General features: G+C 41.0%; 1 protein-coding gene across 1 annotated transcript; it reads left to right on the plus strand.

The window, feature by feature from the left end:
* The first annotated feature begins 8899 nt into the window (after window positions 1-8899).
* Window positions 8900-11886, plus strand: LOC117333963 (A-agglutinin anchorage subunit-like). Its single transcript, XM_033893383.1, has 2 exons — window positions 8900-9180; window positions 9993-11886. Exons 1-2 carry the CDS (start codon window positions 8900-8902, stop codon window positions 11884-11886), a joined length of 2175 nt encoding a protein of 724 aa, XP_033749274.1.
* The last annotated feature ends 434 nt before the right edge of the window (window positions 11887-12320 follow it).

The raw sequence follows: 12320 nt of genomic DNA on the forward strand, positions 1-12320 counted from the left end.
TGAAGCCAAAGAGAGTCTTTTGTAACCGGACTAATACCAATACTATTAATGAGACGCTAATGACATTTCCCATTATCCACCAGCAGTGACGCTCTAAATTTTCCTCCAATATATTCTTTCATTTATTACTATTGATCTGGTAGTGAAATGAACAATAGATATAAAAACTTAAGGTCATTTAGTAGTTTATTGCTCCTGTGAGAACAATTTACAATTTTAATTGCATAAAACGGTCAGTATTTTGTGAGGAACATCATTGATATCATTGGCAACTACATTTTGTATTTCAATTATGATCAGGTTCAAATCGAGGCTGGTGGAGCGACAATAAGTAAGAGAATTGTTATACACTGGTGAGCGACAATAAGTAAGAGGATATTTATTACTGGTGAGCGACAATAAGTAAGAGGATATTTATAGACTGGTGAGGGACAATAAGTAAGAGGATATTTATACACTGGTGAGCGACAATAAGTAAGAGAATATTTATACACTGGTGAGCGATAATAAGTAAGAGGATATTTATCACTGGTGAGCGACAATAAGTAAGAGGATATTTATACACTGGTGAGCGACAATAAGTAAGAGGATATTTATACACTGGTGAGCGACAATAAGTAAGAGAATATTTATACACTGGTGAGCGACAATAAGTAAGAGGATATTTATAGACTGGTGAGCGACAATAAGTAAGAGAATATTTATACACTGGTAAGCGACAATAAGTAAGAGGATATTTATCACTGGTGAGCGACAATAAGTAAGAGGATAGTTATACACTGGTGAGCGACAATAAGTAAGAGGATATTTATACACTGGTGAGCGACAATAAGTAAGAGGATATTTATACAACTATCGACAGACAGGTATCCCGAACGTTAGTCTTGTCGTCAGAGGCTCCGATCGCCGATATCCGAAAATCGTACACAATTACAGGACACAGTCACGGAATCGGAAAGGAACGCTTCCCTGATATCCTCCGATTATTCCCGAGAGTAATGCTGTCACATTATCAACAGGAAAGGAGGGGCGGTACCAAACAAGTCCGGGACAAATAGCAGATAATAAGGAGCTAGTGATCGACGGTTATGGACCATTCATTAATGTGAAAACCAGATAATCGTCCGCCATTGGGTGCCATTGAATTAAGATCAACTTTAATATATAGAGGTCAGCTCATCGTCAGGTCGCAAAAGTACCACGCCTGGTACTTTATGATAAAAAAATTCATTAAATTATTATATTCGAAACGCATTAACCTTTTCAATATACTCTGAAACAAATAAATCATTTTAAATTATCAAATACAATTAAAAAGAAATTTTAACACTTGCCCTCGCCCGGCGCGCTACCTACAGCGCCACCTAGCGGTCTACCCGCTGGGGAAAGTGTTTTCACGCTATTTCATTTCATTCAAGCACATAAACCATTTTATAATGTTTTATTATTATCACGAGGACTACGTTGACAGTCCGGGGAGTCTACTCCGTCTGTGCATACCCATCGGGTACAGCAAAGTTGAAATATTTAGAAACTGACCACTTATCATCAACCATCGAGATACCTATCAACAAATTATCTTGTTAAGTACCTTGTTACGATTACAATCTATATATGTCAAAGGTGTATCGTGTTAAATACGGTCTCTGTCACTCAGCTGACTGAACATGCTATATATATATGTATACACTTTATTCGTTAAATCATGAACTCTTGGGCATGATGTTTTATGATTTAGACGTCTCACGACTCTGTAGTCTTCCTAACGGATATTCATCCGCAACGTAAACGTAGTACCTAACATAAAAAGACTTAATTTTGCGCGCGTCTATTAAGTACAACAACAATTAATTAAAATTAAAAAAAAATACAAAACCCTAGAAGCACCACAGTTAATGTTTATGGAGGATATGTACGAATGAAAATATCTTACACGGTTTGATTCTCATTTTTTTAACTATCGCTTTTGAAATGTCACCACAATATCGACAGATGTCTCGTGTGTGGAAAACTGTAGTAATTTTTAATTTAACAAATTATTCCATGTTAGAACAGTCTCAATATTTTTTGGCCAAATAAGCTGTTGGGTAATTTTCTGGGTTGAATTACGGTTATGATATGTGTTTGTATCAAGCTATATGATGTTCAGTATACCTTCTCCTCTGACTTGGTGTTAGTCATTCGATGTGGAACTCTAGTCGCACTATCACTTAAGTATCAGTGTTTATTTTGCCGTACAAAGTCAGGAATATTACTATATAGCCATATTCATCTTCAAAATTAACAATGATACTGCTATCGCATACAATTCTGTTAATATATTATAACACAATCAATATAATGTATTGGATTACATAGACGGTATTTTACCGGCTTCCTTGTCTTTATTTCCAGCAAAGCTAGAAGATGTATAGCCTTTGATGTTTGCTATGGTGTATGTGATAAGTCTACGATGTACGTCACTCGTTGGAATTCTGATACGGTCAATAATCAAATTTTATGTCCTACATTATTATTATATGTATATGTATGAATACAGTCAAACTTTCTTTTCTCGAACTCTCATACCGCGAATGCCTTAATAAAAAAAAAGTGAAACTTCTATATAAAATATTATTGATTACCTCGTATAGTCGGGGTATATCGAAGTTTTTTAAAGCCCCACTCATTTTGACATAACAAGGTTAGATTATATAGCCTTGATACCGAGAAAGTTGGGTTACGAGATATGACCACATGGTAGTTTGTCCTTGTAACCTAACGACCATCATTGGAGGTCATCTCCTACATCCATTATGTAACCCTTTAACCGTAATAATTAATTGTAGTTAAATTACCACGTGATCACTTTTTATCACTTGAAATTTCAATAATTTGATATTGAGAATCTGGAAAAGGTCCATCGTACATATAAGCCCATTTTCCCCCATTAAATCCAGGTAACCAAATGATGTCCCAATAAATTAATTAGGTTTTCGTGTGTTGTTCCTATGGCTGCGCGGAACTGAAGAAAACTCGCTAAATTCTTTATATAAAAAATGGTAACACCCCCGGTACTGAATATAAGAGCGGTAACCTTACTAACTACTATGCATTGCTCTATAAATATAACGTCATTGATTTTCGGCAACTACCGGCGTCAGCGTTTACAATTCCAGCAAAAAAACTCGCCAAGGCATGTGTTCTACGTACTCCAATACTACTAACTCTAGTGGGCACGCAATACCAATTGTAAAAATTACAATTCTGATCTTTTCCCAAAAAACTAATATGGCGATGCCCACACTTTATAAAGACTTGCGAGAGAACCACCTAATGTATTTGAGGATTGGGTCGTTATCTCCAGAGACATGTTCTTTAATTCTCCTAGCGAGGAATGGGACAGTGCCATTTAATCACGGTTAAAGTCGTTTCTATCTTCATCAGAAGAACAACTTTAAGTGTATAGAATTAAATGGTAAACCACTACTGTAATGACATTAACCCATTTCTATTTATCTCCTTTAACCGTGTAAACATCTACTGAGTCGTTCAGGTAGGTACCGATATGTCAGATTGATGGTGTAAAGTATCACCGCTTGGGACCGGCACATCATCAGCTTCACAAGGAAAAGTCAGGAAACAGTGAGGTAGGTAAGTCAAGGGTATAGGTGAGTTACTGTGGGTAGGTACGTCAAGGTAGAGGTGAGTTACTGTGGGTAGGTAAGTAAAGGTAGAGGTGGGTTACTGTGGGTAGGTAAGTAAAGGTAGAGGTGAGTTACTGTAGGTAGGTAAGTCAAGGTAGAGGTGAGTTACTGTGGGTAGGTAGGTCAAGGTAGAGGTGGGTTACTGTGGGTAGGTAAGTCAAGGGTATAGGTGAGTTACTGTGGGTAGGTACGTCAAGGTAGAGGTGAGTTACTGTAGGTAGATAGGTCAAGGTAGAGGTGGGTTACTCTGGGTAGGTAAGTCAAGGGTATAGGTGAGTTATTGTAGGTAGGTAAGTCAAGGTATAGGTGGGTTACTGTAGGTAGGTAAGTCAAGGGTATAGGTGGGTTACTGTGGGTAGGTAAGTCAAGGTATAGGTGGGTTACTGTGGGAAGGTAAGTCAAGGTAGAGGTGGGTTACTGTAGGTAGGTAAGTCAAGGTATAGGTGAGTTACTGTAGGTAGGTAAGTCAAGGTATAGGTGGGTTACTGTGGGTAGGTAAGTCAAAGGTATAGGTGACTTACTGTTGGTAGGTAAGTAAAGGTATAGGTGAGTTACTGTAGGTAGGTAAGTCAAGGGTATAGGTGAGTTACTGTAGGTAGGTAAGTCAAGGGTATAGGTGAGTTACTGTAGGTAGTTAAGTCAAGGGTATAGGTGAGTTACTGTGGGTAGGTAAGTCAAGGGTATAGGTGAGTTACTGTAGGTAGGTAAGTCAAGGTATAGGTGAGTTACTGTAGGTAGGTAAGTCAAGGTATAGGTGAGTTACTGTAGGTAGTTAAGTCAAGGGTATAGGTGAGTTACTGTAGGTAGTTAAGTCAAGGGTATAGGTGAGTTACTGTAGGTAGGTAAGTCAAGGTATAGGTGAGTTACTGTAGGTAGGTAAGTCAAGGTATAGGTGGGTTACTGTGGGTAGGTAAGTCAAGGTAGAGGTGAGTTACTGTGGGTAGGTAAGTCAAGGTATAGGTGTGTTACTGTGGGTAGGTAAGTCAAGGGTATAGGTGGGTTACTGTAGGTAGGTAAGTCAAGGTATAGGTGGGTTACTGTGGGTAGGTAAGTCAAGGTATAGGTGAGTTACTGTGGGTAGGTAAGTCAAGGTATATGTGAGTTACTGTGGGTATGTAAGTCAATGGTATAGGTGGGTTACTGTGGGTAGGTAAGTCAAGGGTATAGGTGAGTTACTGTGGGTAGGTAAGTCAAGGGTATAGGTGAGTTACTGTGGGTAGGTAAGTCAAGGGTATAGGTGAGTTACTGTGGGTAGGTAAGTCAAGGTACAGGTGGGTTACTGTAGGTAGGTAAGTCAAGGGTATAGGTGGGTTACTGTAGGTAGGTAAGTCAAGGTATAGGTGAGTTACTATAGGTAGGTAAGTCAAGGGTATAGGTGGGTTACTGTGGGTAGGTAAGTCAAGGTACAGGTGGGTTACTGTAGGTAGGTAAGTCAAGGGTATAGGTGGGTTACTGTGGGTAGGTAAGTCAAGGTAGAGGTGAGTTACTGTTGGTAGGTAAGTCAAGGTAGAGGTGAGTTACTGTGGGTAGGTAAGTCAAGGGTATAGGTGAGTTACTGTAGGTAGGTAAGTCAAGGTACAGGTGAGTTACTGTAGGTAGGTAAGTCAAGGTATAGGTGAGTTACTGTAGGTAGGTAAGTCAAGGGTATAGGTGGGTTACTGTGGGTAGGTAAGTCAAGGTAGAGGTGAGTTACTGTAGGTAGGTAAGTCAAGGTAGAGGTGAGTTACTGTAGGTAGGTAAGTCAAGGTAGAGGTGAGTTACTGTAGGTAGGTAAGTCAAGGGTATAGGTGAGTTACTGTAGGTAGGTAAGTCATGGGTATAGGTGAGTTATTGTAGGTAGGTAAGTCAAGGTAGAGGTGAGTTACTGTGGGTAGGTAAGTCAAGGTATAGGTGAGTTACTGTAGGTAGGTAAGTCAAGGTATAGGTGAGTTATTGTAGGTAGGTAAGTCAAGGTATAGGTGAGTTACTGTAGGTAGGTAAGTCAAGGGTATAGGTGGGTTACTGTGGGTAGGTAAGTCAAGGTAGAGGTGAGTTACTGTAGGTAGGTAAGTCAAGGTAGAGGTGAGTTACTGTAGGTAGGTAAGTCAAGGTAGAGGTGAGTTACTGTAGGTAGGTAAGTCAAGGGTATAGGTGAGTTACTGTAGGTAGGTAAGTCATGGGTATAGGTGAGTTATTGTAGGTAGGTAAGTCAAGGTAGAGGTGAGTTACTGTGGGTAGGTAAGTCAAGGTATAGGTGAGTTACTGTAGGTAGGTAAGTCAAGGGTATAGGTGAGTTACTGTAGGTAGGTAAGTCAAGGGTATAGGTAAGTTACTGTGGGTATGTAAGTCAAAGGTATAGGAGGGTTACTGTGGGTAGGTAAGTCAAGGGTATAGGTGAGTTACTGTAGGTAGGTAAGTCAAGGTATAGGTGAGTTACTGTGGGTAGGTAAGTCAAGGTATAGGTGAGTTACTGTAGATAGGTAAGTCAAGGTAAAGGTGGGTTACTGTGGGTAGGTAAGTCAAAGGTATAGGTGAGTTACTGTAGGCAGGTAAGTCAAGGGTATAGGTGAGTTACTGTAGGTAGGTAATTAAAGGGTATAAGTGAGTTATTGTGGGTAGGTAAGTCAAGGTAGAGGTGAGTTACTGTAGGTAGGTAGGTCAAGGGTATAGGTGAGTTACTGTGGGTAGGTAAGTCAAGGTATAGGTGAGTTACTGTAGGTAGGTAAGTCAAGGTATAGGTGAGTTACTGTAGGTATGTAAGTCAAGGGTATAGGTGAGTTACTGTGGGTAGGTAAGTCAAGGTATAGGTGAGTTACTGTAGGTAGGTAAGTCAAGGGTATAGGTGAGTTACTGTGGGTAGGTAAATCAATATATCGGTGAGTTACTGTGGGTAGGTAAGTCAAGGGTATAGGTGAGTTATTGTAGGTAGGTAAGTCAAGGTAGAGGTGAGTTACTGTAGGTAGGTAAGTCAAGGGTATAGGTGAGTTAATGTGGGTAGGTAAGTCAAGGGTATAGGTGAGTTACTGTGGGTAGGTAAGTCAAGGTAGAGGTGAGTTACTGTAGGTAGGTAAGTCAAGGGTATAGGTGAGTTATTGTGGGTAGGTAAGTCAAGGTATAGGTGGGTTACTGTGGGTAAGTAAGTCAAGGTAGAGGTGGGTTACTGTAGGTAGGTAAGTAAATGTATACGTGGGTTACTGTGGGTAGGTAAGTCAAGGGTATAGGTGAGTTACTGTGGGTAGGTAAGTCAAGGTATAGGTGGGTTACTGTGGGTAAGTAAGTCAAGGTAGAGGTGGGTTACTGTAGGTAGGTAAGTAAATGTATACGTGGGTTACTGTGGGTAGGTAAGTCAAGGTATAGGTGAGTTATTGTAGGTAGGTAAGTCAAGGGTATAGGTGAGTTAATGTGGGAAGGTAAGTCAAGGTATAGGTGAGTTATTGTAGGTAGGTAAGTCAAGGTAGAGGTGAGTTACTGTGGGTAGGTAAGTCAAGGTAGAGGTGAGTTACTGTGGGTAGGTAAGTCAAGGTAGAGGTGAGTTACTGTTGGTAGGTAAGTCAAGGTAGAGGTGAGTTACTGTGGGTAGGTAAGTCAAGGTATAGGTGAGTTACTGTTGGTAGGTAAGTCAAGGTAGAGGTGAGTTACTGTGGGTAGGTAAGTCAAGGTAGAGGTGAGTTACTGTGGGTAGGTAAGTCAAGGTATAGGTGGGTTACTGTAGGTAGGTAAGTCAAGGTATAGGTGAGTTACTGTAGGTAGGTAAGTCAAGGGTATAGGTGAGTTACTGTAGGTAGGTAAGTCAAGGTATAGGTGGGTTACTGTGGGTAGGTAAGTCAAGGGTATAGGTGAGTTACTGTAGGTAGGTAAGTCAAGGTATAGGTGAGTTACTGTAGGTAGGTAAGTCAAGGTATAGGTGAGTTACTGTAGGTAGGTAAGTCATGGGTATAGGTGAGTTATTGTAGGTAGGTAAGTCAAGGTAGAGGTGAGTTTCTGTGGGTAGGTAAGTCAAGGTAGAGGTGAGTTACTGTGGGTAGGTAAGTCAAGGTATAGGTGAGTTATTGCAGGTAGGTAAGTCAAGGTAGAGGTGAGTTACTGTGGGTAGGTAAGTCAAGGTAGAGGTGAGTTACTGTGGGTAGGTAAGTCAAGGTAGAGGTGAGTTACTGTGGGTAGGTAAGTCAAGGTATAGGTGGGTTACTGTAGGTAGGTAAGTCAAGGTATAGGTGAGTTACTGTAGGTAGGTAAGTCAAGGGTATAGGTGAGTTACTGTAGGTAGGTAAGTCAAGGTATAGGTGGGTTACTGTGGGTAGGTAAGTCAAGGGTATAGGTGAGTTACTGTAGGTAGGTAAGTCAAGGTATAGGTGAGTTACTGTAGGTAGGTAAGTCAAGGTATAGGTGGGTTACTGTAGGTAGGTAAGTCAAGGGTATAGGTGAGTTACTGTAGGTAGGTAAGTCAAGGTAGAGGTGAGTTACTGTAGGTAGGTAAGTCAAGGGTATAGGTGAGTTACTGTGGGAAAGTAAGTCAAGGGTATAGGTGAGTTACTGTAGGTAGGTAAGTCAAGGTATAGGTGAGTTACTGTGGGTAGGTAAGTCAAGGTAGAGGTGAGTTACTGTGGGTAGGTAAGTCAAGGTATAGGTGAGTTACTGTAGGTAGGTAAGTCAAGGTACAGGTGGGTTACTGTAGGTAGGTAAGTCAAGGGTATAGGTGAGTTACTGTTGGTAGGTAAGTCAAGGTATAGGTGGGTTACTGTAGGTAAGTCAAAGGTACATGCAAGTTGCTGTTGGCGGGGTAAATCAAGAAGTATTGGTGTGCTTCTGTTTGAGACGAGTGTTAATTTGCCAGTATTGATACAAAAGGGTAGCTAAAGCAAGATAAATTAAAACAGTTCAATGAATAAATGATTATAGACAAGAAAAACAATTACGTGAAAGTGTAACTTGAAAACGTAAATTCATGCTTCATTGATGTACAGTTGGATACCGGAATTAGGAAATGTAGATGTCCTATAACCACCTGTAATGTATTGTCGTGTTCATTGTATTACCACTAAAGTACAGGCTCAGTGGAATCAATTTTGTTGTATGTACACCAATGACATTATCTGAGGAAAAGTATATATCTTAATATACTAGATAGAGTACAACGCAACCAATCTTTGTTGTAAAATAAACAAATGCATCAACAAAGTACACATTTGGTACAAAACAATACGTAATTAACATACAGAAGGAATGTCACAGAAGGAATGTCACAGGAGGATGTAACAAGAGGAATGTCACAGGAGGAATGTCACAGAAGGAATGTCACAGGAGGAATGTCACAGAAGGAATGTCACAGGAGGAATGTCACAGGAGTAATGTCACAGAAGGAATGTCACAGGAGGAATGTCACAGAAGGAATGTCACAGAAGGAATGTCACAGAAGGAATGTCACAGAAGAAATGTCACAGAAGGAATGTCACAGAAGGAATGTCACAGAAGGAATGTCACAGGAGGGATGTCACAGAAGGAATGTCACAGGAGGAATGTCACAGAAGGAATGTCACAGGAGGAATGTCACAGAAGAAACAACAGATATTAAGAGTATCTAAGTGTAAACTTTATAAATTAAAACATTTGTGAAACAAGACATATCCACTGATGTCGTTGACCCGGATGGACTAGAAGCGAGCGAATTACCTTAATCAAGAACATTCAGATGATGTTTGGCTCGTCCAATATTGACATTGACAATAATAGTTTGAATGTATATCATTTAAAGAAATAGGGAACAATTTACAGAACTTCTATGAAGTCCTATCTCAAGATTATGCTATTTCAATAACTGAATTCTTAAATTGAGATAATTATGAATAATGAATTAAGTATGTAGACAATTTATGTAGTGACTGTTTAAATATTGATGTCGGCATTAACACGTTAAATCTACAGATGGACATTCAAATACAAATTTATGCTAGTGAATTCTATGCTGGTATTTATAGAAAATCCTTCTAATTTCACACTATGTCAGCTAAAAGTACTACCTCATATACATAATACACATTTCCCCTGTATACTGGTTACAACTTAAGGTACACTTTTAACTCATACTTTCCAATTACATTTTAATCTGTGGAGTTCTACCTTTCTTTGAACTCATTTCCCAACTCGCACATTCAAACCCTAACAACTCAAGCTTTTAAACTCGTTACTCGCTTTTCTCAACTCGCGACTCGCACTTTCCACCTCGTAACTCGGTTTTCCCAAATCAAAACTTGCACTTTCCATACTAGAACCTCACACTTTTTTACTCGTAGCTCAACACTCACTCTCCTACCTGTAACTTACACTTTCCAGTTCACAACTCACACCTTCCAGTTCCCAACTCACACCTTCCCGTTCCCAACTCACACCTTCCAGTTCACAACTCACACCTTCCAGCTCACAACTCACACCTTCCAGCTCACAACTCACACCTTCCAGTTCCCAACTCACACCTTCCAGTTCCCAACTCACACCTTCCAGTTCCCAACTCACACCTTCCAGCTCACAACTCACACCTTCCAGTTCCCAACTCACACCTTCCAGTTCCCAACTCACACCTTCCAGTGCACAACTCACACCTTCCAGTTCCCAACTCACACCTTCCAGTTCCCAACTCACACCTTCCAGTTCCCAACTCACACCTTCCAGTTCCCAACTCACACCTTCCAGTTCCCAACTCACACCTTCCAGTTCCCAACTCACACCTTCCAGTTCACAGCTCACACCTTCCAGTTCCCAACTCACACCTTCCAGTTCCCAACTCACACCTTCCAGTTCCCAACTCACACCTTCCAGTTCACAACTCACACCTTCCAGTGCACAACTCACACCTTCCAGTTCCCAACTCACACCTTCCAGTTCACAACTCACACCTTCCAGTTCCCAACTCACACCTTCCAGTTCCCAACTCACACCTTCCAGTTCACAACTCACACCTTCCAGTTCACAGCTCACACCTTCCAGTTCCCAACTCACACCTTCCAGTTCCCAACTCACACCTTCCAGTTCCCACAACTCACACCTTCCAGTTCACAACTCACACTTCCAGTTCACAACTCACACCTTCCCAGTTCCCAAACTCACACCTTTCCAGTTCACAACTCACACCTTCCAGTTCACAACTCACACCTTCCAGTTCACAACTCACACCTTCCAGTTCCCAACTCACACCTTCCAGTTCCCAACTCACACCTTCCAGTGCCAAACTCACACTTTACAGTTCACAACTCACACTTTACAGTTCACAACTCCAACCTTCCAGTTCAACAAACTCACACCTTCCAGTCACAACTCACACCTCCAGTGCACAACTCACAATTCCTCCAGTTCAAGCTACACCCTATCGTCACAGCTCACACCTTCCAGTTCACAGCTCACACCTTCCAGTTCCCAACTCACACCTTCCAGTTCCCAACTCACACCTTCCAGTGCACAACTCACACCTTCCAGTTCACAGCTCACACCTTCCAGTTCACAGCTCACACCTTCCAGTTCACAACTCACACCTTCCAGTTCACAACTCACACCTTCCAGTGCACAACTCACACCTTCCAGTTCACAGCTCACACCTTCCAGTTCACAGCTCACACCTTCCAGTTCCCAACTCACACCTTCCAGTTCCCAACTCACACCTTACAGTTCCCAACTCACACCTTCCAGTTCACAACTCACACCTTCCAGTTCACAACTCACACCTTCCAGTTCACAACTCACACCTTCCAGCTCACAACTCACACCTTCCAGCTCACAACTCACACCTTCCAGTTCACAACTCACACCTTCTAGTTCACAACTCACACCTTCCAGTTCCCAACTCACACCTTCCAGTTCACAACTCACACCTTCCAGTTCACAACTCACACCTTCCAGTTCACAACTCACACCTTCCAGTTCACAACTCACACCTTCCAGTTCACAACTCACACCTTCCAGTTCCCAACTCACACCTTCCAGTTCACAACTCACACCTTCCAGTTCACAACTCACACCTTCCAGTTCACAACTCACACCTTTCCAGTTCACAGCTCACACCTTCCAGTTCACAGCTCACACCTTCCAGTTCACAACTCACACCTTCCAGTTCACAACTCACACTTTCCAGTTCACAACTCACACCTTCCAGTTCACAACTCACACTTTCCAGTTCACAACTCACACCTTCCAGTTCATAACTCACATTTTTCAAATATCAACTCGTATTTCCTGATTAGCCAGAAGAAGTGTAACCCCCTAACATTACCCCTTACATAAATTTCCGTGTTCTCTAACCGGACGCGGATTTATAAAATTGGACAAAAAAATCCCAACTTTTTTGTAAGACGATGTGTACGTTCAATCTATTATAATACATATTCAAGAGAATGAACTAAAAGTTGATGTAAAGAAAACAATGCAAAACAAATTTCTTTTGTGAGGTTATTGAACCATAATGACAACTGAAAAGCTATATACCGTTGACATATCATAGTAAAGCTTTGTTATGTGTCCCTCTTATATAAAGATTATGTTTGACCAACCAGCTTCGCGAGATAGAATAGTTATATTAACCAAAGTAGCACTATAAATACAATACTCTTGTGTTATCATATACTTTGTTTTCCGTTCGGTTGATGTCCCGTGTCTTTTTTTATAGAACAATTC

The sequence above is a fragment of the Pecten maximus genome, chromosome 9, assembly GCF_902652985.1.
Source record: "Pecten maximus chromosome 9, xPecMax1.1, whole genome shotgun sequence".
Taxonomy (NCBI): Eukaryota; Metazoa; Mollusca; class Bivalvia; order Pectinida; family Pectinidae; genus Pecten; species Pecten maximus.

Excerpts from the sequence above, each read along its gene's own strand:
- LOC117333963 (XM_033893383.1), top strand. The coding sequence starts at position 8,900 with ATGTCACAGGAGGATGTAACAAGAGGAATGTCACAGGAGGAATGTCAC. Across the intron at positions 9,181-9,992 it reads AGGAATGTCACAGGAGGAAT|TTCACAACTCACACCTTCCA; the intron begins GTCACAGAAGGA and ends TACACTTTCCAG.